This window comes from Festucalex cinctus, chromosome 16, assembly GCF_051991245.1.
Source record: "Festucalex cinctus isolate MCC-2025b chromosome 16, RoL_Fcin_1.0, whole genome shotgun sequence".
In the NCBI taxonomy this organism is placed as follows: Eukaryota; Metazoa; Chordata; class Actinopteri; order Syngnathiformes; family Syngnathidae; genus Festucalex; species Festucalex cinctus.
Genome location: NC_135426.1, coordinates 2,636,299 through 2,659,250, shown reverse-complemented (window position 1 = coordinate 2,659,250; position 22,952 = coordinate 2,636,299). Strand labels below are relative to the sequence as shown.

The window sequence follows — 22,952 nt, the reverse complement described above, 5'->3', positions numbered from 1 at the left end:
AATACCTCCGCGGGCCCCCACAATCTATCATATTGACAATTTGGGTCCAATGGGAAAACAGCTGCGGGGTCCCCTTGGACGGCTTGGACGAAACTTGGCGCCGGAAAGCCTTCCAAATCGGCTGCTTACAGCAATTCAATACATGGGAACAAACATGAGCAGAATACTAAGTGATAGACTGTGTTAGAATACGCACTGTCACACTCAAACATGTCAAAATACTACTTATTTTGCTTTTTTTTTTTTTTTTTTTTTTTTTTACACATATATAACTATATAGAGTATAAATGTGTTTAAGTTGAGATACACCATACCAATCTTTCTTATTTTATCTCTGCTTACACAATAAACATTGAAAAGTGTGTGGTCTGTTTTTTGCTCATCAGCCATTTTAATTTATTTATATTGAAAGGGCAAACAGGGAGGAGGCGGGACTTCCGTGTTTTTGCACATCAGCTGTGGTTCTGGTTCCAGTTCGCGACGTGTGGGCCGTGTCCCAATACTTGTGCTTCCGGCTTTGTGCCCCTCGGTTGAGCGGTTCCCGCCCATCGAGAGTCCCGCCTCTTCCATGGCATAGGCCATTATGTACGTGATCATCAGCCTAGCTAGTAATTTAAACATATATTTTGAAATGTTATTTTATAAATCATTTGTTTAATATGAATGCGTCACTATATATGCCACTGTTTTGTTTTGTTTTTTTACTTTAATTTTAATTCAACAAACTTCACTATGTCACGTGACTACCGACAGGTGCGTCTGATTGCCTCACATCCTGGAAGGTACTCGCCAAACCACGTGTGTTGCAAATGTTTCCCTATCAACATAAACATCAGCATTTGGTGACGTCATCTCTCCCGACTTTACAGGTAATTAAAATCGTATTTTTGGACTGTTACTCTTGGTTTTAAGCTGGTGTTTACGACTATTTGTTTACTCGTGCAGTTCACGATAGTGGCGTGGGGAAAAAGTTAACTACATTACCCACAATGCCCTTGACCGGCGTGATTTACAGGCTGCTAGGCGACGAGCTCGCTACATTACGTCACAACGATGGCGTCCGTCGTCGAGTGTCATTTTTTGACGACTTTTCGTCATTTCGTAATTTGTCTTAACCAACCAATAGTGAAGTTGAACAGCTTGAGAAGGTGTGTGGACATGGCGGAGAGGGTAAGTGGGACTAAATAAACTAAACAAACATGTCACGCCCCTTAAATATTTGTGTTTCTCTACTTATTAGTCAGATTCATTACTGTGCAAATGCGGCATCGTTATTTTCTTTAAGTTGATATATATACAGTACAGTGTATAAGATTATTGATACTAAAGCATTGTTTAAATGTGCCACACGTACTGATAGATTGACTACTTAATTAAGCACACCTTCAAGATCGATAGATTGAGCTCCAGTTCACATGCTCGATGAAAAAAAAAAATCCTATTTGACTTTTGTGCTCAGAATTTAGCTATCTGCATATATTTTGTATTATTATTTTCCTCTGAAATCTAAGGTGTGCCTGATCATAATCTAGAATTTGTTACAAGGGGGTCGTCAGGTGTACAAATGGGCTCATTGTGAATTATTTGTGCTCACAGGATGTGGTTTTAGGTGCCGGCTTGGTGTCCAGCTGCGTAGCCCGCCTCGGTCGCTTCGACACCGGACTTCAGCACCCATACTACCATGTGGCCCTTCCTGTAAGAGGCGTTTTTACACATCAACACCCCCAACTTAAAAAATAAAAATAAATAAATACATAAAATGCTCAGGTGAGTTTTTACCTTTTTTGTTGACCAGGGTCGCAAGCTCAGGGACATCTCTGTGTTGTGTAATTACGTTCACCTGCAAAAGCTGGAGCTGTCAAACAACAGAATTACAGGTAGTGTCATGATCTGGGCTCGGTTGTTCAAAACTCGTTTTTTTGTTTGTTTGTTTTTTAACCCCTGGTTAAGTAGATTTAACCGACCATTAACTTGAACGGCACTCTTATCTTGTTGTTCAAAACTGTTAACTTTAACTGTCTGTTAACTAATGGGAGGTGATTCCAAAAAGAGGTTACCTATGATGGTTCTTGCTTGCTTTCACGTCAATAAGCAAACAAACAACACTGTAAATAGTAGCTAATTAGTTCAATTAAATCAGTTTAAATTTAAATTAAATATATAATAATAATAATAATAATAATACAGTAATATTTGTTTAATTTTAATTTAAAACAGTAATTACAAATATTAGTAATAATCACAAAAAGATTAAAAATACACACATTAGATGTAAATACAAAAACAAGACAAATAATTCAAAACTATTCCATCAAAATATTACACAAAACTACAAAGTAGTCAAAAATACAAATGTTAGACAAAAAAAGGCAAAAATATGAGAAAAAAATCAGACAAAAGCATACATTATATGCTACGAAAATATCTGCACAAATATTACACAAAATATTCAATGAAAATATACACAGTAGAAAAAAATAAATCATAATGAATTTAAAACATAATACTAATAAATTATTTCACAAAAACTCCTAAATTGCTTCAACCATTGATTGAATGTTTTCTTCGTCAGCAGAATTTTATTATTATTATTTTTTTCCCGGCAAGTGCCAGGGGTTGTTTGGATAGTGTCCATTCCACTTTCTTTCACTTACCCGGAAGTAAACAAAAAGAGGAATTGTGGGATATATCAGTGCTAACCAGTGATGTAAATGGCCCGGTTAACTTTGACGGTGCCGTTAACAAACTGTATGTTTTGAACAACGCATATTTAACAGCTGATTAGTTAACGGCGGGTTAAGAATTTCACCGGCGGTTAGGGGTTAAGCAGTGGTTAAAATAACCGAGAATTGAACAACCGGGCCCTGAATGTTGTCGGGGTGTTTTGAGTTATTCCTCATTTTCCCCGCCGTCCAGATCTCTCGTGCGTGAGCCACATGCCCTTCCTCGTCATCCTGGATGTCTCTCACAACGAGATCTCTGATTTCTTTGGCTTCGCGCCTCCAAAGAACCTGAAGGTACGGCGAGCGGGACCTTGAGCTTGACAGCGGAAGACAAACTTTTGACTGGTGTCTGCGTTATTCCCTGTGACGGGGGCCCGCATGCCATCTGCCGTCACTCCAAACATGCTTAAAAAAAAGCTTTCGACGCCCTTGGATGTTCCGCTAATTGAATATCCGGGTGGAATTAGTCAATTTCTGCCCTGCTGCTGTTTTTTTGTTTGTTTTTCTTTTCTTCTTTTTTTTTTTTTTTTTTACAGGAGGTCAACTTCTCCCACAATGTTTTAACACAAATGAAGGACATGTCAGGCTACGAGGCACTCGTCAAGTTAGATCTGGACCGTATCCTTCAAATCCTTCAAATATGCAAAAAATAAAAATAAAAATAAAAAATGAGACGTGCGTCTTCTTCACGCAGCGCCCTTGACTCGCTCGCATTCAGACAACCGCCTGAAGCAGATTCATGGCTTGGAGAAGTGCTGCAACTTGACCCATCTCAGCGTGGCGCACAACAGCGTCGTCGGTATCAGCGGTCTGGACAACGTGCCGCTCAAGGACCTCAACCTGGTCAGTCCTCACTAGGAGTGCGACGATATCGCGATAAATCGGGATACTTTATATCAGGATAGATTTTCGATACGACTATGCCAAGGCAAGTATTGCGCAATATTTGTAGTTAATATACAGCCACTCCATTGTTTGTGACTTATTGAGCAATTCCTTGGTGGGTCGCTAGGGGCAACGCATCATAAAGTGACGGGGAAATGGACGCAAGTCTTCAGGCGAAGAAGACTCATCAGCACACTTTGACTTGTGGAAGACATTTATCTGACTCACTTTTGCATAGGTTTCAATGAAAAATGTGTATTATAGCTTCAATTTTAACATTTGAAAACATATTTTATGTTTTGACTTTTTGAAGCACACAATTTCTGAGGAATGTTGTATTAATATTGATTTAATTGGATTTAATATTTTATTTAGTTATTTACTTTTGAAACATCCATCCATCCATCTTCTTGACCGCTTATTCCTCACAAGGGTCGCGGGGGGTGCTGGCGCCTATCTCAGCTGGCTCTGGGCAGTAGGCGGGGGACACCCTGGACTGGTTGCCAGCCAATCGCAGGGCACACAGAGATGAACAACCATCCACACTCACACACACACCTAGGGACAATTGGGAGCGTCCAATTAACCTGCTATGCATGTCTTTGGAATGAGGGAGGAGACCGGAGTACCCGGAGAAGACCCACGCGGGCACGGGGAGAACATGCAAACTCCACCCAGGAAGGCCGGAGCCTGGACTCGAACCGGAGTCCTCAGATCTGGGAGGCGGACGTGCTAACCACTCGCCCACCATGCCGCCACTTTTGAAACATTACACAAAAAATTGTGTCACAAGTTTATAAAATGAACCAATGGACTGTGACCAACTGACATGTTGCGTGACAATAGTTATGAAAGAGACAAATTTGTTCACAGAAAGTTATCTCTGTTAAAGACATTTGTATTTGTTTAAAAATGAATACACTAAAGTATGCACTGTGAAGAAGACACCAGTTTTAATTTGGAGGTGTGACAAAATATCGAGTATCGTCATAGTTGTAGTTAATATACAGTCACTAACTGTAACGGTGCCATAGTAATTAAGCAATTATAATCCTAAGCGTGTCGGGGAAATGGACGCAAGACTTAAGGCGAAGAAGACTCATCATCTTATGCTGCCTTCATGTGGTATCATAATGATGGTAAATAGCACGTGAACGCCCCCTCATGTCGTATTTTCTACTGGAGAACTGGGAATTAATTTTGATACCCGAGTTAACGAGTTAAGTGAACTTTTCAAATTTCAACATGGCGGAGAGCGCACAAGGATTTGTCGTTAACGTCCGCTAGGACAGCAGGCTGTTTTAGAATCTACACAATTACAAAGCATACACAATTTTGCTATAACAACAAAATCACATGAACAGAACTCAGTCGTAATTAGGAGTTTCCGAGTGGTAACGTCCATCTTTCCCATAGCACGTGAAGGTAGGGTTACTTTTACTTGCGGAAGTACACAAAAAATGGTGTCACAGTTTATAAAATGAAACAATTGACTGTAACTGACTGACATGTTGCATGACAATAGTGTTTAAGAAAGATACATATTTGTTGACAGAAAGTGGTCTCATCTTAAAAGAAGACATTTGTATTTGTTTAAAAAAAAACAACCACTAAAGTACTCAGTGTGAAGAAGACAGCAGTTTTAATATTGTGCTTCAGTGATGGTACAAAAAGAAACAATTTTCTCATTGGAAAAAAAAACAGTTTATGTCTTGAGTCGTTTTATCGTTGATTATCGTGGACTTATTACCTGGTATCGTCATATCGTAAGATAATTGTTATCGTGAGCCTTTTATCGCATATCATATTGTATTGTGAGGTACCCAGAGGTTCCCATCCCGAGTCCTCACAAGAGTTTGTCGTGTGATTAGTACTTAATTTATTTCTGGTTCACAGTTTCATATGTACTAACTGGAAACATAAATGCAATCTGTTACTTTCAAGTCGAAGCCCCAATTAGTTAGGGAGGGAGATACAATTTGTATCTCATGGAAAGTTGTATTTTGCACAAAATGTAATATTGTTTTTTCATTTCACTTATATTCAAATTACAATATACAATTAATTTAAATAAACAACGTTTATGAACTTAACTCATCTTTATTCATCGAGTACTTCAAAAACAAGCACACTTTTTGGAGTTTTCTACATTAACCGAAGCCTTGTGCCCGTTTCAAGTCTCACCATATGGCCACTGTGGCAGCCAGGCTGCCCAGTAGTGGTCCTGGCTGCTCCATCCTGCACCTGACCCCCCACTCACACACTGCCTCCGTGCACCGCCAAACTCGACCCTTCCTCTTGGGACACGCAGAGAACGGCCCTGTGCCAGGCCCCATTGCTTGCCAGGCAACCAGATCAGGACTTTAGTCAAAGCATGTCAACTAGCAAGCGAGCGGTGCCCATCAAGGTTTGACATTTGTGCGGAATCAACACCTTGTCGGCTGTTGGCCGGCCTCAACTGTGAGAACTTGGGTGGAGGGGAGAAGGAAAACCTGCGACATGACCGGGGCTCATCATGTAAAATGTCTTTTTCCATCTGTGTCCAGAGAGGGAACCAGTTGAAAAGCGCGGAAGGTCTGGAGAAGCTGAAGAGGCTGCAGACTCTGGATCTGTCCATGAACCGCATTGGCAGTCTGGCTGGCCTCAACGACCTCCACCTGCTGGGCTCCATCAACCTGGAAAGAAATCAGGTGTTTGTGCACTGACCGCAAATCAAATGCGCACGTCAACTCTCTGACACACACACAAAAAAGAAATATATATATATATATATATATTTTTTTTAAATATAGATTTCTGAGATTGAGGAGTGTAAGCACATTCACAATCTTCTGCTAATGAGAGAATTGAATCTTTTGGGGAACCCTGTTCAGGTACCTTAAAGTTACAGTTACAAATTTGCTTTTGTAAAGAGAATAATACAAGTATTCCCTCCTTTATTGCGGGTTCATCTTTTGCGGCCCCGGTGTTTGGCAGATTTTTCACTTTTTTTTTCTCTCTCTTTTTTTTTTTTAACTATGTGCTTTTTGGTTTGGTTATTGTTTTGGGTCTTTGCGCGGTCTCGAACCCGACGTCCGACCAGGGACATATGGACATGTGCGGATTGGTCTCGACGAGGCCTTTCCAACGGTGTCTGTCCCGTCGCTCCACGACATTGCATTACGGAGATAGGAAATACATACTCTGCTGTATAATAAGTAAATAAAAAAAACAAAAAAAACAACATACTTTTAATGTAAAAATATGAAATGAAAAAGCATTCATAATAAACTAAAAATCATACCAAAATGAAAAAACATTATAACAGTATAATAAATGAAAAAATATATACTGTGCTGTACAAGTTAAATAAAAAAACAACACTTTTAATGTAAAAAATGAATATAAATGAAAAAAGAACATATGATGAATGGAAAAGCATTTCAAATCAAGTAAAAATACCATTATTTATTTATATATATATTAGGGCTGTCAAAGTTAAAGCGTTAATAGATTAATTAATCACAGAAAATTGTCGCATTAATCACGTATTAACGCATATTAATCGCCCTATTTTTTTTTGACCGCATTTGAGCCTTGACCATAACCGCGGATGGTTACATTGAAGGCTGCGCAGGTCAGTGATTTGGTCAATGCACGGCGTTTCCTTCGCCTGTTGTTCCAAAATGAGTGGGGTGACTCCAGTTGGCCTTATGGTAGTGATTCATTGCATGCGCTAACCTTGAGCGCCCTCTTGTGACCTGGGGAAGGAACTGTGAAGAGTGAAAATAAATGGCCGCGAGCACATTGCCACAGAGCCGTCTCAGTCGTGTGTATGAACATAGCCCGCACATACAGCTACCAACACAGTTGGTGTGCTCGGTGGTAAATTTTGCTTTAAAAAAACACCCCGTTGGGACTTTAGATAAAACAAAAGTAATTTGCGTTTAATTAATAATTGCTGAATTGCACCCAATTGATATGATGCTTTTACGTTTTGAGCAATACAAGCATGATTGCAATTGCGTACATGCATTTAATCAATGTTTGTAAATGACATTCAGATAATAAAATATGTTAATGTCAAAATATTACGGTATTTTGTATTTATTTCATATTACGCGAGTACGCAAGTAATTTAGCTGATTAATCGTGATTAATCAAAATTAATTAAAAAGTGTGATTAATCAGAAAATCATAAATTTTAATCGTTTGACAGCACTAATATATATATATATATATATATATATATATATATATATATATTGCCCTGCGATTGGTTGGCAACCAGTCCAGGGTGTCCCCTGCCTACTGCCCAGAGCCAGCTGAGATAGGCGCCAGCACCCCTGCGACCCTTGTGAGGAATAAGCGGTCAAGAAAATGGATGGATGGATATACACACATATATATATATATATATATATCCATCCATCCATCCATCCATTTTCTTGACCGCTTACTCCTCACAAGGGTCGCGGGGGGTGCTGGCGCCCATCTCTGGGCAGTAGGCGGGGGACACCCTGGACTGGTTGCCAGCCAATCGCAGGGCACACAAAGACGAACAACCATCCACGCACACAAGCACACCTAGGGACAATTCGGAGCGCTCAATTAACCTGCTGTGCATGTCCTTGGAATGTGGGAGGAGACCAGAGTACCCGGAGAAGACCCACGCGGGCACGGGGAGAACATGCAAACTCCACCCAGGAAGGCCGGAGCCTGGACTCGAACCGGAGTCCTCAGAACTGGGAGGCGGACGTGCTAACCACTTGATCACCGTGCCGCCCATATATATATATAAAAAACAAAAAAACTAAAAACAAACCTTAACAATATATATATATATATATATATATATATATATATGTGTGTGTGTGTGTGTGTGTGTGTGTGTATATCTATATATATATATATATATATATATATATATATATATATATATATATATATATATATATATATATATATATACACACACATATATATATATATATATATATATATATATATATATATATATATATATATATATATATATATATATATATATATATATATATATATATATATATATATATATATTGTTAAGGTTTGTTTTTAGTTTTTTTTAAATTAATGCCCGCGATAAACAAGGGAACACTGTACTGCCTTTTTCTCCTGTAACGATTTAATGAGTATACGTGATTATGTGGTGTTAGGAGCAGCCCGAGTACAGGCTGTCGGTGGTCTTCCTCCTCCAACATCTGACCGTGTTGGACCAAGAGAAAGTCACTGTTGAAGAGAAGGTTTGTCACAAACGTAATGGAAACTGTAGCACGAGAATCACTGAATTCAGTGCTCAAACGGATGTGAAGTACACTTCAGTTGTATTGAACTTTGAACATTTGCATTCAATCATTTGGAACCGTTTTCAAGCATTTCCTTTGCAACAAATTTTATTTTCGTCTTCAGTATTCTGATTGTGATAGCGATGTTTAATAAAAATTTTTGATTTTTCAGACAGAGTACACGAGTACTCAACTCTTGAATAGTCACCAATACCAAATTGATCGAAATATGGTATGATCATATTATGATTATTCTTTCAAGGTCTTCTTCCCATCTTTTTTTTTAACAACAATATATTAATCTGTTTTACAATCAACATTATCATATTTATGCTATATAAATGTTTTGGTCTTATAGGTTGTGCTGATGCAAAAATGAAAGCAAAGTTGCTGTTGGTTTCCAAATTGCAGCCTTTTGTGATTGGAAATTTGCATGCTCAGCTAGCATTAGTATTGGCATGTTAACTTAGCATTGGCATGCTAACTTAGCATTAGCATTAGCATGCCAACTTAGTATTAGCATGCCAACTTAGCATTAGCATGCTAACTTAGCATTAGCATTGGTATGCTAACTTAACATTAGCATTAGCATGGCTACTTAGCATTAGCGTGCTACTACATTGCCAAGTCAAACTGAATTTGGTGAATTGTTTTTTGTTGTATGTTTTTAGGCAGTGTTTGCTTGGTGTAAACATTTGCTAACGACTTCCGGTTTGTATGTCATGCAGGTGTTGTCCATCAACAAGTACGACCCTCCCATGGACGTGGTGGCGTCCAGAGATCACATGACCCAGCTGACGTATCAGCTGATGCAGCCCCAGCTCCTCTATGACACGTGCGTTTCCTTGTCATTGCCACACACAAAAACTTTTTGCTGTTTTTACTTCCTTGGAAGCGAACGCCTCACCATCGCTGCACCATTGCTCATCATGTCTGACATATATTTTACAAAACTTGCTGCAGATGTTTTTGCTTATCTGTAGCGTTTCCTGTTATCTCCTCGCGCAGACAATAAACCACGACAAGTTCATATATCATCGCTACAGAAAAAAAAAAAAAAGAGGCAGATAATAAAGGGGGGGGGGGCGGGGGGGGCGGTCATCAATCTTTTCAGGCTTTTTATTTGAGGTTTAATTCCAACATCAGCGTTTTGTGTTTGCAGCACTCTACCCAGCGACGACACTCCATATCCGATGCTGGTTCTGACCGGGCCGCAAGGCTGCGGCAAACGGGAGATGGCCCGCCGCCTTTGTCAAGACTTTGAAGAATACTTTGCATATGGGTCAGTGGCTTTATATTTAATAATGGGGAGAAATAACTCATAACACATATGTGTCCACGTTCTAGCTCTCTGGCTCATTTAACTCAGTCACTCCCTGCAGCCATTTTGACTGAAGCAACCCCCTTCACTCCCGGCTGTTTGACTGGATTTGGACTGGTTTTGCAAGCCCCACAGAATATTCTGTTCTCTTGCTATAAAAACATGGAGTCTCTTCTTCATCAGGAAAAATTAAAAAAAAGTACAATTCTGTCTGTTTCCGTTTTGCAGCAATTAGCATTAGAATATAGCTAAGTTTCATCATTATTCACAAATCTATTATTCACAAAACAGCTTGTTGCCAAATGCCCCTGGTTGATCTCTTATACTCTGCTGCCACCTGCCGCTTTTTTAATTACTACCATTTTTTTTTAACCCGCTCACTGCAGTTGAGGCTGCATCAAAGCCTTCTGTATTCTCTAGCATAAAAAAGGCTTTTTGAAAAACATATAAACACGTCTTTGGGACACTTAAAACATTAAAAATAGTACGTAAAGTATTTATATGTTTTTAGGAGCAAATTAGTTAATTATCTCACAATTGATTTCTTCTGATACTATCCCTATCAAAAACATTGAAGTATTCCTGAGTTAAGCTGTGATTTCCACCCTACTTAAGTTTAAAAGAAATGTGTATATACTACATAACCTTCCAAGAAACACAAGAAAGATGAACTTTCTGGTCTATTAGACAAAAAAGTTTGAAGTATGTTTCATTCTGTCCATTTCCCTCCCCTAAAAGCCTATATGTATATATATATATATATATATATATATATATATATATATATATATATATATATATATATATATATATATATATATATGTATATATATATATATATATATATATATATATATATATATATCCATCCATCCATTTTCTTGACCGCTTATTCCTCACAAGGGTCGCGGGGGCTGCTGGCGCCTATCTCAGCTGGCTCTGGGCAGTAATATATATATATATATATATATATATATGTATATGTATGTATATATATATGTATATGTATGTATATATATATGTATATGTATGTATATATATATGTATATGTATGTATATATATATATATATGTATGTATATATATATATATATATATATATATATATATATATATATATATATATATATATATATATATATATGTATATGTATATATATGTATATGTATATAAGTATATTAGAAGAATGTTGTACACAAAGCACTTGTGATTGTGTTCCATAATGATGCCTTATTAACTGTTTTAGAATTGTGAGTAATTGAGCTTTTTTGAATATAGCCCTGGTTGATCGCTTATACTCTGCTGCCACCTGCTACCCGTTTTTTTAATTACTACCATTGCTTCACCCGTTCTTTGCAGTAGAGAAGCTGCATCAAAGACTTATGTATGCTCTAGCATAAAACAAAAAAACATATAAATACGTCTTTGGGACACTTTAAACATTGCAACTGCAAAGAATTTAACCCTGTTGTGAGTCTGGTGTTGACGCCGTTCTTCTCTTGGATTTTCACGCAGGATCAGCCACACCACCAGGGAGCCCTACTTTGGTGAGGAGAATGGCAGCGACTACCATTTTGTCAGCGAGGAAGACTTTGAGCTGCTTGTGCAAAGGGTGCGTCTGTTTGCCAACTTGATGTCGTCATCATACAAATTGATTCATAATCCTTTCGCTATAAGAAGTGTGGACATTTTGCCTGACAACCAGTCCATGTTGATGATCACTTTGATGCAGTAGAATTTGATTCATTTTGTATCGATACACTCGTCAAATTGATTGAGTACAATTGCCTATGAAGACTGGTGATCCAATTTCCACTTTGTTGGCTTTGCGCCTTCTTTTACTGCCACACATATCCAAAAAACAATCAGTGCCAACCGATTTCGAGCATTTTAACTCCTCTTTCAAGGCAAACAGAATATTGTGTGCTTTTACTACATATACAATGTGGGTATACCGCATGATAGATCACATTACATTCTTTCATTAGAAAAAAAACAAAAGTATGTTTCTACCTTGTTCCGTTCTTTAGTAATAATCACCATTTGAAAAGAGGTCATTTGAATGACACTGAGAGAAAATGGAAAAGATAAGGAAAATAACGAGCTTTTTGTGAAAAGATACATTTGTGCACAACAGTGACTTTGACACTAATATTTTTTGTTTAGTGACGCTCAGTGAATTAGGTTTAATGTCATTCACGTCATCCTTGAAAACGTTCGATTTCTTCAGATTCCATCATGTTTCATTGGAATTTCATACACTTTTAGCCCATTGAAAAGAGATACAATGCTGCCATCTGCTGGCCAGTTAGTTGGTGTTTTTGATTCCACAACTCCATTGACCAGCAGCGCTGCACTTAGACCTTGCACTTCCCATTGATTTAAAAAAAAAAATGTAGTTGACGTCATTTAACGTTTATGGCGGCATACATCGTGATTTTACTAATCGCTATTAAACGTTTTTGGCGGTCAAAGAGTCAAGTGTCGTGATGCTTTGAGCGGCTTGACCTTGTCCTTGCGCTTCTTCCTCATCATCGTTCTTTCTTTCTCCTGGGTGCTTCTGTTGTCAAACCACCTAATTTATTGCCCACAACTTCCGCCTGTGCGCGCCTCAATGTATGATTGTGTGTTTATATCGTAGTTGTCAATTGTGTCCACTGAAGCTGATTTTTTTTCCCTAACTGGACCGAGCATCCCGTTGCAGGGGGCCTTCTTCCAGACGGTGCAGTACGCCGGCCACAAGTACGGTCTGAGCAGGGACGCCATCGAAGAGGTTGCACGGGAGGGACTGGCGTGCTGCGTGCAAATGGAGCTGGAGGCGAGTGGATGATGACATTGATAAAAGCATCATCATCAACCTCCAAAAACTTCTTTCAACCTTGAAATATCCATTCTTGTTCGTCCGTAGCGATAAAAGATGGTCATGGTATCTTCATCTTTCTATATATGTATCAACCATTTTTATGAGTGTGGACTTCAAAGAGAGGCAAATAGCAGAGGTGGGCGTGGTCATTGATTTGGTATTGATGATTGATGGAAGTGGCCACCTTTTGGCGTGTGGTTCAGCACTTTCAGCAAATGCTTGATCATGCGAAGTGTTGGAAAAAAACGCTTCCATCATCATCAATCCCAGTCAGTGTGACCATGCCCACCTCTGACAAATAATCAATATCAGTCAAAACATATACAGCGTTCCCTCGTTTATCGCAGGTTCATCTTTCGCAGCCTTTTTTTACGTGCTTTTTTTTTTTTTTTAATTTATACTTTTTGTTTTGTTTTTGTTTTTTGTGGTCTTTGCGCGGCTGTATCTCTCGAACTCTACGTCTGACCGGGGACATATGGGCATATACACAGATTTGTCTCGACGAGACCTTTCCAACGATGTCTGTCCCGTCGCTCCACGATATTGCATTCCGGAGATAGAGAATATAATACTGTGCTGTATAACAAGTACATTAAAAACACACACTTTTAATGAAAAAAAAAACTGACCGTAAATTAAAAAAAAACATAAATAATGAATGAAAAATCATTCATAATAAACTAAAAATCATACCAAAATGAAAAAAATCCTATATAATAAATGAAAAAAAATGCTGTATACGCTAATAAAAAAAAAAACAAACTACTTTTAATGGAAAAAAATGAATGTAAATGAAAAAAGAACATATATGATGAATGAAAAAAGCATATATAATGAAGTAAAAATCATAAATAAATTAAACATATGTAATAAATGAAAATGAAAAGTGTCCCAAAGACGTATTTATACGTTTTTTGTTTTATGCTAGAGCATACATAAGTCTTTGATGCAGCTTCTCTACTGCAGAGAACGAGTGAAGCAATGGTAGTAATTACAAAAACGGGCAGCAGGTGGCAGCAGAGTATAAGAGATCAACCAGGGCTATGTTGAAAAAAGCTCAATTACTCACAATTCTAAATAAGTTAATAAGGCATCAATCACAAGTGCTTTGCGTACAACATTCTTCTAATATATCATATTATATATATATATGTATATGTATATATATATATATATATATATATATATATATATATATATATATATATATATATATATATATATATATATAAATTTTAAAAAATTTACGCAGATCTTGGAACGTTACACTCGCAATAAGCGAGGTAACACTGTAGTTATAATTTTACCCAAAATCTCTGGAATTATGCTGCATGCTTTGAATTGGGGAAAGTAGCTCCCTCTAGTGGGTAAATGTAAAATTGAAAGCCAGTACGAGACCAAGTGGTCCAAATTGAAATATTAGCATACATTGGATTTCATTGGGAATTTCTTAGTCGCAAGGTAAACATGAAAAAAAATAAAAAATAGAGATCCTTTATTTAGATTCATTCAACAGCCAAAATGCCTTTCAAATTAAGGAAAAGCACAAAAAGGGTCGATGACGGGCCTGTGTGTCATCGTAACAGGGCGTGTTGAGTCTGAAGAAGAGCATCTTCGAGCCCCGCTACATCCTGCTCATCCCCACCCTGCTGGATAACTACAAGGCCGTCTTGAGGAGTCGGAACATCTACACGGACGCCCAGATCGAGGCGGCACTGACTCGGATCGAGATCTATGACAACTTCAACAGGGAGCGCCACCACTTCTTCCACAACGTCATCCGTTGCGGTGCGTCTCCCTTTCCTCAGCTGTCTTTTGGCCATTAATGTCAACGCTGATGAGGATTTATATATATATATATATATATATATATATATATATATATATATATATATATATATATATATATATATATATATATATATATATATATATGTATATATATATATATATATATATATATATATACATATATATATATATATATATATATATATATATATATATATATACTGCGATTGGTTGGCAACCAGTCCAGGGTGTCCCCTGCCTACTGCCCAGAGCCAGCTGAGATAGGCGCCAGCAGCCCCCGCGACCCTTGTGAGGAATAAGCGGTCAAGAAAATGGATGGATGTATATATATATATATATATATATATATATTTATTTTTATTTATTTTTTTTTTTTTCTGTCGTCGCATTGCCCCACAAAGACAAATCGCCACTGATAAGGCCTCAGATAAATGAACAGACCGCACTTAAAATCCATACAGCCCAATTTCACTCCAATTACCGCTTTGTACTGCGGCAGGGCCGGCACCGTCAAAGCGTTATTCATGCCCGTCGGCGCGTTTTTAGCCGCTTTCTTAATGAGAGCAACGCGCAGGGAGGGCAGAGCAACTCATCACTTTTATGCGACTCTGATGTCCCCATAGCTTTTGCTTTCATTGCCACGGTACAGCAGCCGCTCGGCTTCCTGAGCATATATTTTGTGCGCGCAGATTACTGGGAGCGAGCCTACCACATGCTGGAGCGGGTGGTGAAGAAGTACCTGTTGATTGAGGAGCAGGAAGAAGGTAAGAGCAACAAAACAGCGTCACCTGTGCGCGTTCGCTCTCTTTTGGAGGGCTTACTCTTTAGGGCTGCTCAAAGTAGAGGAAAAAACAATCGAGTTACATCAGAGTTCCATTCCTACTCTATTGATGTAACCTGAATTTCGACTGAATTTCCCCATTAAAGTCAATAGTTACATCAAAATAATTTGCATAAAAATTGTCATCTGTCCAACTGAAGGCCAAGTCTTTGCCGATGTCTGTATCTCCTGTCTGCGATCTTTTTATGATGTCTAGCTTTGTTTCCGTGGTAACTGCTTTTCTTTTGGTTGGACCAACATTGATAGAAGATGTCGCTTTCGTCTTCTTTGGCGCCATGATGTGGAAAAAAATGAGGGTGAAAAAGCCAAAGATATTCCCATGAGTGCACAAGTGCTAGCTAGCACTACCTAGAATGGCGGACGAGGAGCCAAAATGGCGGACCGGGCGTAACTGTTGTAAAGTCGAAACGCCTTAGGTCATCTGTGCCTTAACTTGAGGACTCCTGTATATAATAAGTTTGAAATCACAATCAACAAACACATTTATTCATTGATTTCTAGTAACACATTTGAACTTTATAAGTACATAAAAATAAATTCACAATGTATTAAAACTATAGCACCAATGCCTAAATGCCTGCTGTTGTTGCTGCGCACATCTTGGCCTCTTAGGGGCAGTGTGGTGCATTCATGGAGATGCACATTAACAACATAAGAAATTGCAATCACACCATGCTGTTTAGGGGTGTGAAAAAAAGAATCGATTTGGTGATATATCGTGATATTACAGTGTGCAGTTCTCAAATCGAATCAGTATGTGGCCGAATCGATTTTTAAATATCAATATTTGATGGAACAAAACATCTTACTTTGGGTTCGGGTTCACACTTTAAGCATGGAAGCATGTTATATTCATGGAACATGAAGTATTAATATTTTATTTTACTGCTGTTCAAACATGAAACAGACTGCAACCTGTTTGTTAAATACAGTGTTGAAGTTTCAGGTAAACACATTATCATAAAAAGCTTAGTGTACATGTACAAGTTTACTGATTAGTATTTTAAGTAAAACATTGCTATAATCAATTTATAGATTCGTATCGGGATTAATTGATATCGAATCGTGACCTATGAATCGTGATACGGATCGAATCGCCAGGTACGAGGCAATTCACACCCCTAATGCCGTTCATCACATGAATCACTTTTCTTCATTTATAATGTGGGAAGCCAAAATTGATATGACGATGTCACAATTTGTTGAATTGCCCCGCCCAAATCTGCCTGATGCTCCCCAACATTGACATTTGCTGCCTTCAAAAACATTTCCCTGCCTCAGGTGAGGCAAATGAGCGAGAGAAGCCCCCCACGGAGCAGCTAAGGTGGGACCCATCCGCACCGTCCCATCCAGCCACAGAGCTCCTGTACACAAACCATTGCCGACAGAGCCAGCAGCAGACTCCTACAGTGAGTTCCCATGGAAAATCCGCCTCTCCTTCTCGCTCTCGTCTGCCAATCATCAACACTTTGCTTTGTTTTCCCTGTCTGTGCAGGAGCTGGCTTCCATCCGCAGGCGGGAGCAGCCGCTGAGAGAGGCAGTCACGGGGAAGAGTCCGGCGGTCTACAGTTGGCTCATCACAAGGTTCATTTGTCAAGCATGGCACACTTGACTCGTGGCGAATTCTGAGTGCAGACCCTCGCCAACCCCCTGCTTGATTGATTGATTGACCCACTTGTCCCAACTGCTTTTTGATGATGCTTTGTTTGCACTTCCTGTTTGACCCTGAGAGTGAAGTAGTGAATGATAGAAAATTGCCAATTATGTCCTATACAGCATACGGCTTTTTCTGAAAATGATCTTTCACCGTTTTTTTTTGGGGGGGGGGGGATTTTATACCTCTGAAGTACTAGTGGTATTGATATCTGGTGGTTTTGGTATTGGTGACTAGGGATGTCACAATATTGGCAATATTGTGATACCGCGATATTAAAACTACCACAATATATCGTCATCATATCGCGATATTAAAAGGATACTTGGCTCATTGAGCCATTTTCAGCAGTAAAAGGTTCATATTTTGTCTATAAAGAATGTGGTAACTTCATTATTTTTCAGGTACAAAGAATACCTTTCAAAACCCATTTTTCTACTTACTATTGACTGATGATGACATCACCTGTGCTCAGGAAGTAGGTAACGACCAATCATGGCTCACCTCTTTTCTGGGTTTGGTCAGTAAACTGTTTGAATATCTCAACTCAACTTTATAAAGCACTTTCAAACAAGCATTACCGTATACAAAGTGCTGGACATGAAACAGAAATCAGTTGTGCAGTAAAGAATAAGGTAAGAAAAACAACATCAAAGCAAGCGTTCTGTGTATACAAGTTTCTTTTATATGCAAGGAAATAGAGTTTACATCGGTAACTTTAATAAGAAGTAGGCGAGTGAATGAATCAATATACATAAATTAATAGAATAAAAATATCGTTACATCCCTATTGATAACTACTCAAAGAGTTGAGTACTCATACTGGTATCAGTGTGAAAAAAAACAAACATGGTATTGAACATCCCTACGATATAATGTAAACATAGAATTTGTGTGTTGTTATGACTCCTGGCCACGGGGGGCAGTATCAATATATATCAACTTGTGTTAATGCAACATTTGTATTAAAATCTCCATTGCTGAAAGGTTTCAAACTCGAAGTGCAACCGTTAATTGACAACTGGTCCTTTATCAAATTCAGTCATATGAGAGACCTAGTTTGCTTTGAAATTGTAAAAAAAAAAAAAATAATAATAATAATAAAAAAAAAAAATCCTGTTGATTAGCTTGGACGGAAAGCAGATTTTTTTTTGTTTTAATCTAAATGAGTAATTCATTTGCAAAATGCACAAGATTCTAAATGTTGAGACGTTTTGTCGTTTCTCCACCTAAATGTCATGTCAATTACTGCTCGGGTCGGCCTTTTCTTCAATATGCACCTGTGGCCTCATCTTGACAGTACACACTTACAACTTGCGCGTTACTCGTCCCCGCAAGTATTTGTGTGGAAGATTCCACACGTGTCTTCTTGTCTGCACTCATCTTGGCTGGGATGCGTCCCAGCTTGCGTTCTCCTTCACGTATTGTCACCGCGCATCACCTAACCGTCCATTAATTGAGTCCCAGGGGGCCCATCGTTTTTGTTTCCAGGCAACAAAACAAGAGTGGAGTTTTTTTTATGTGGGAATCCTCCATAACTTGCGCTTGTCATCTCGTCTTTTCCTCAACAGCTCGGATCAATCGCCGGGATGCTCGGCGGGTACGATCAAAGGTTGTCGGCCCCGAAAGCCACCTTTTCATATCGCCCGTTGATTTTGTTATCTCGTTTCTCATCTTCGCCTTGTCTTTTCTAAGGCGAAAAGCAAACGCCGGCCGGCATCACGCCACTTTCCGATGGACGCCCCAGGCGCAACGTCAAGCCCGTCCTGCCGCCCATCCCTCCCGGACGCAAGACCCCGCAAGCCAACAGCCCCTCGCCGTCGCCCAGCCGCCGCCACGTCCTGGCCAGCGCGCAAGCGTAGAGTCGAGGTTCTAAACTCATTTGCTCACAAAAACGTATAAATACGTTCGAGTTGAAATGTCCCAAAGACTGTTTGTTTTGTTTTGATTTTATGCTCGAGCATACAGAAGATGCAGCCTCTCAAATGCAAAGAACGGTTGCAGAAATGATAATTACATAAACAGCCAGCAGGTGGCAGCAGAGTATAAGAGATCAGCCAGGGCCATGTTGAAAAAAAAGCTCAAATACAGTGTTCCCTCGCTTACCGCGGGTGTTACGATCCAAAATCTACACGCGATAATAGAAATCCATGTTAATTAAAATAAATAAATCAGTTAATTACATATATTTTTTCTAGTGCTGTCAAAGTTAAAGCGTTAACTAATTAATTAATCACAAAAAATTATCGCATTAATCATTGTATTACCACAGATTAATCACACTATTAATTTCGACCGCAGATTATCCTTTTTAGCCGACAGCGGATGGTTACGTTAAAGGTAGCTGTTGGAGTTTGAGCAATAAACATAACTACATGCATCAAAGTAAAGCATTTAATAAATGTTTACATATGCCGTAGGTAATTTATTCCCATTTTAAATTATGCAAGTAATTAATTGATTAGAAAAAGCAGGATGAGCGTGTGCAGTGGATATACATTTTTGAAGACGTCCTCATAACATTAAATGTCGAAAAAATTAACACAACAGATGCGCTTCAAATTTAGGGGGCAAAATATATTGGGGGAAAAAGGCCTTTTTAAGTCAGTGATTAATCATGATTAATCAAAATTCTAAGATGTGATTAACCTGATTAAAAAATGTAATCGTTTGACAGCTCTAATTTTTTCATATGATTTTTACTTCATTGTATGATTTATTACAGTATGCAGCACAGTATATATTTTTTTCATTTATCTTTTTCGTTTTGGTATGATTTTTATTTTATTATGAATGCTTTTTCATTCATCTTTTTTTTTATTTACAGTCATTTTTTTCATTAAAAGTACGTGTTTTTAATGTACTTGTTATACAGCACCAGTGTTGCCACAGTTACCTGAAAAAGTAACTTAGTTACTTTACTGATTACTTGGTTTTAAAAGTAACTAAATTACGTTACTGATTACTTGATTTTAAAAGTAACTAAGTTAGATTAAAAGTTACTTTTTTAGTTACTTTCAGCAGCTGCCGATAACACCATCTCAACATAAAAATAATGCGGTAGAAACGGAGTTCCAAATACTTTATTGAAAGTGCATTTTTAACATGAAAATAAAGTTGTTGTTTTTTATGAAAAACAAAATAGGCAGTCTCTCTTGACTTCTTGTAAATACTTTTTATAAAGCAAAAAATAAAAATCTATCCAGGTTGAAAATGAAAATCCCCTTAATTCCTCTATTGTTTGTTCCGCTATTCAAGTGTGTACACTTGAGTCGACTCGTGCATGCTGAAAACTAGTGGGAATCTCTGAAATGAGGCCGATTCGATATGTATCTCGATACACAGGTTGCGATTCGATTGAAAAACGATTATCTTTCAGAACAGAACGGTTCGATACGGTTCGATTAAGTTTGGGAACGATACAATTTTCGATTCGATACGATTCATTTCAATATTCAAAACTTCTAGTGACATTTGTTGCTTGTAAACATTCATCTTAAAACACCACAAATTTTTACAGTATCTACAAATGTGAACAACAACAAATATGTCTTCTATATTTTTATATTTTGAATCAATTATTTAAATATACCGCAACAAAGGGCTGGGCGATATGACTGAAAAATGTATCAGTTTAAATATTTATTAGTAGTTATTGACAGTTAGAATTGTTTTTTTGTGTGTGTTTTTTTTCTCTTCAAAATAAGGATCAGGAAAACAAAAGGTTGATAATTTAATGTTAAATATAAATATTTAACCTTTACACAGACACCAACACAATTAAACAGAAAATGTGCACATTGTGAAGTATTTCAGAAACATAAATTTAAGACATGAAATAAACCTACCGTCCAGCTAAAAGAAATATGAAGCCACCTTATGGAACAATAAATCTATCAAACACATTTTAACCACTTAATATATTCAAAAATATTTCTAAAAGTTCTTTTCCCTTTTTAATCAACAATTTTTGTTTTTAACAATTTTTGTTTTACTTTTGCCATGACATTCATTTTTAGTTAATGTATGACATCTTTTTTGTTTGTTTTTTTATCTGAGACACGATGATGACCACGGAATCACTACTGTTTATATTTTGTTTTTTGGGCTGTCGTTCATTTTGAGTTTGATGACGTAATCGCGGGCACGTCTCAGTTCTCCTATCTGCTTGTCATGCTAGTTGTAGACATTGACAGGGAGCCACAAACTGAGAAATGAGATACTTGCAGTGTGCTTTTAGCATAGCTGGTGTGTTGGCTGTGGGACATACCTGTGTCGTTTGAATCGGGAGTTATTCTTTTTGGCTCGCGCGCAGTACCAACGCCGGCCCGGGACATACAAGTGCACCGAGAGGACTCGATAGCCATGGGAAATACCGAGATGTACGGCACCGGCTTCTGCTAACTGTCTCCACTGTTGCATGTTGTCACTCGTTGTGCGCGCGCGTGCGCCGTGTCGCGAGCACGGCGTTGACGGGAGGCGGCCCCCCCTCCATCCCAAAAAAGGTGCGTAACGTCTTTGCATTATGTTTACAACATCCGGGGAATGAAGCGTCTCTGAGCGCTACTTTGCGCTCTCTGTAAACACGGAAGTAGCTTGAATAGTGATGCTACTGAAATGTAAACAAAACAAGTACAGCACGGCGCAGAACTCTTGCTATTGTTATGAAAACCATAAAGCCTCACTCGCAACCGATTCACAGCCACGCGATATCCGGTCCACTACTGAAAACGTGACTTGTCTGACGTCACTCCCCCTGGCGAGAGGGCGGAGACGACCTCATCCCATAATGCTTCACGGACCAGGATGGAAATAAATTATTTTTTTTTACCACTTTTATGGTCCATAATGTACACTTTTTTTTGTTGCGTTGTGTGCCTGTTGGTTAATAAAACTAGTAGTAAAAGTATCATCACTTTTGTTTTGAATGTGCAAACCATTCACGACCAGACCATGGCTGAATTCAGTGTGGTGATCAATGACTTCCGCCTCATCTTCATAGTTAGCGGCAGTTGCTTGTGACTGTTACAACAGTGAGATATTTTGCCTTCTTCATAAAATGTGGAGTTACGCATTGAATCTCTGGACAGTAACTTTAATCAGACTACTTTGTAGAATAAAGTAACGCGTTAGATTACTAGTTACTTTGGAAAGCACATTTTTTGAGTTACCGGCAACCCTGTACAGCACAGTATATATTTTCTATCTCTGACATGCTTGTATGTCCCCGGTTGGATGTGTGGTTCGAGATATATGGCCGCACAAAGACCAAAAAGCATTTAAAAAAAAAAAAAAAAACGCTGTAAAAAATCCACACAAAAAAATGAACCCGCGATAAACGAAGGAACACTGTAGTCACAATTCTAATTAGATTTGTGAATATTGATGAAACTTAGCTATATTCTCATGCTAATTGTTGCAAAACAGAATCAGATAGAAATATCCTTTTTTCTGATGAAAGAAGACACTTTAATCTTTCTTTTGATAGGTTCCATGTTTTGATAGCAACAATAGAACACAATATTGTGTTGGCCTTGCAAGATCAGT

At 38.3% G+C, this 22,952-nt stretch overlaps 1 protein-coding gene across 4 annotated transcripts; it reads left to right on the top strand.

Moving 5' to 3' along the window:
- The first annotated feature begins 443 nt into the window (after positions 1-443).
- On the top strand, positions 444-22,616 carry lrguk (leucine-rich repeats and guanylate kinase domain containing). Of its 4 annotated transcripts, XM_077501246.1 has the most exons (20): positions 444-585; positions 754-869; positions 1,597-1,695; positions 1,796-1,877; positions 2,917-3,017; positions 3,260-3,341; positions 3,442-3,566; positions 6,155-6,298; positions 6,401-6,481; positions 8,786-8,872; positions 9,643-9,749; positions 10,077-10,196; positions 11,751-11,847; positions 12,940-13,053; positions 14,685-14,886; positions 15,600-15,674; positions 17,033-17,160; positions 17,247-17,335; positions 18,977-19,017; positions 19,101-22,616. In XM_077501246.1, the coding sequence occupies exons 2-20, from the start codon at positions 810-812 to the stop codon at positions 19,265-19,267; spliced, it is 2,001 nt and encodes a 666-aa protein (XP_077357372.1). In that variant the 5' UTR covers positions 444-585; positions 754-809; the 3' UTR covers positions 19,268-22,616. The 4 variants fall into 4 exon arrangements, with proteins under 4 accessions (XP_077357372.1, XP_077357371.1, XP_077357373.1 ...); XM_077501245.1 differs by lacking the exons at positions 444-585; positions 754-869 and adding an exon at positions 925-1,170; XM_077501247.1 differs by lacking the exons at positions 444-585; positions 754-869; positions 6,401-6,481 and adding an exon at positions 925-1,170.
- The last annotated feature ends 336 nt before the right edge of the window (positions 22,617-22,952 follow it).

Bases quoted from the DNA above. Each gene is read 5' to 3' on its own strand.
- lrguk (XM_077501245.1), top strand. From the start codon at position 1,054: ATGGCGTCCGTCGTCGAGTGTCATTTTTTGACGACTTTTCGTCATTTC. The intron at 1,878-2,916 runs GTAGTGTCATGA...CCCGCCGTCCAG, and splicing joins GTCAAACAACAGAATTACAG to ATCTCTCGTGCGTGAGCCAC. The intron at 6,482-8,785 runs GTACCTTAAAGT...ATGTGGTGTTAG, and splicing joins TTTTGGGGAACCCTGTTCAG to GAGCAGCCCGAGTACAGGCT.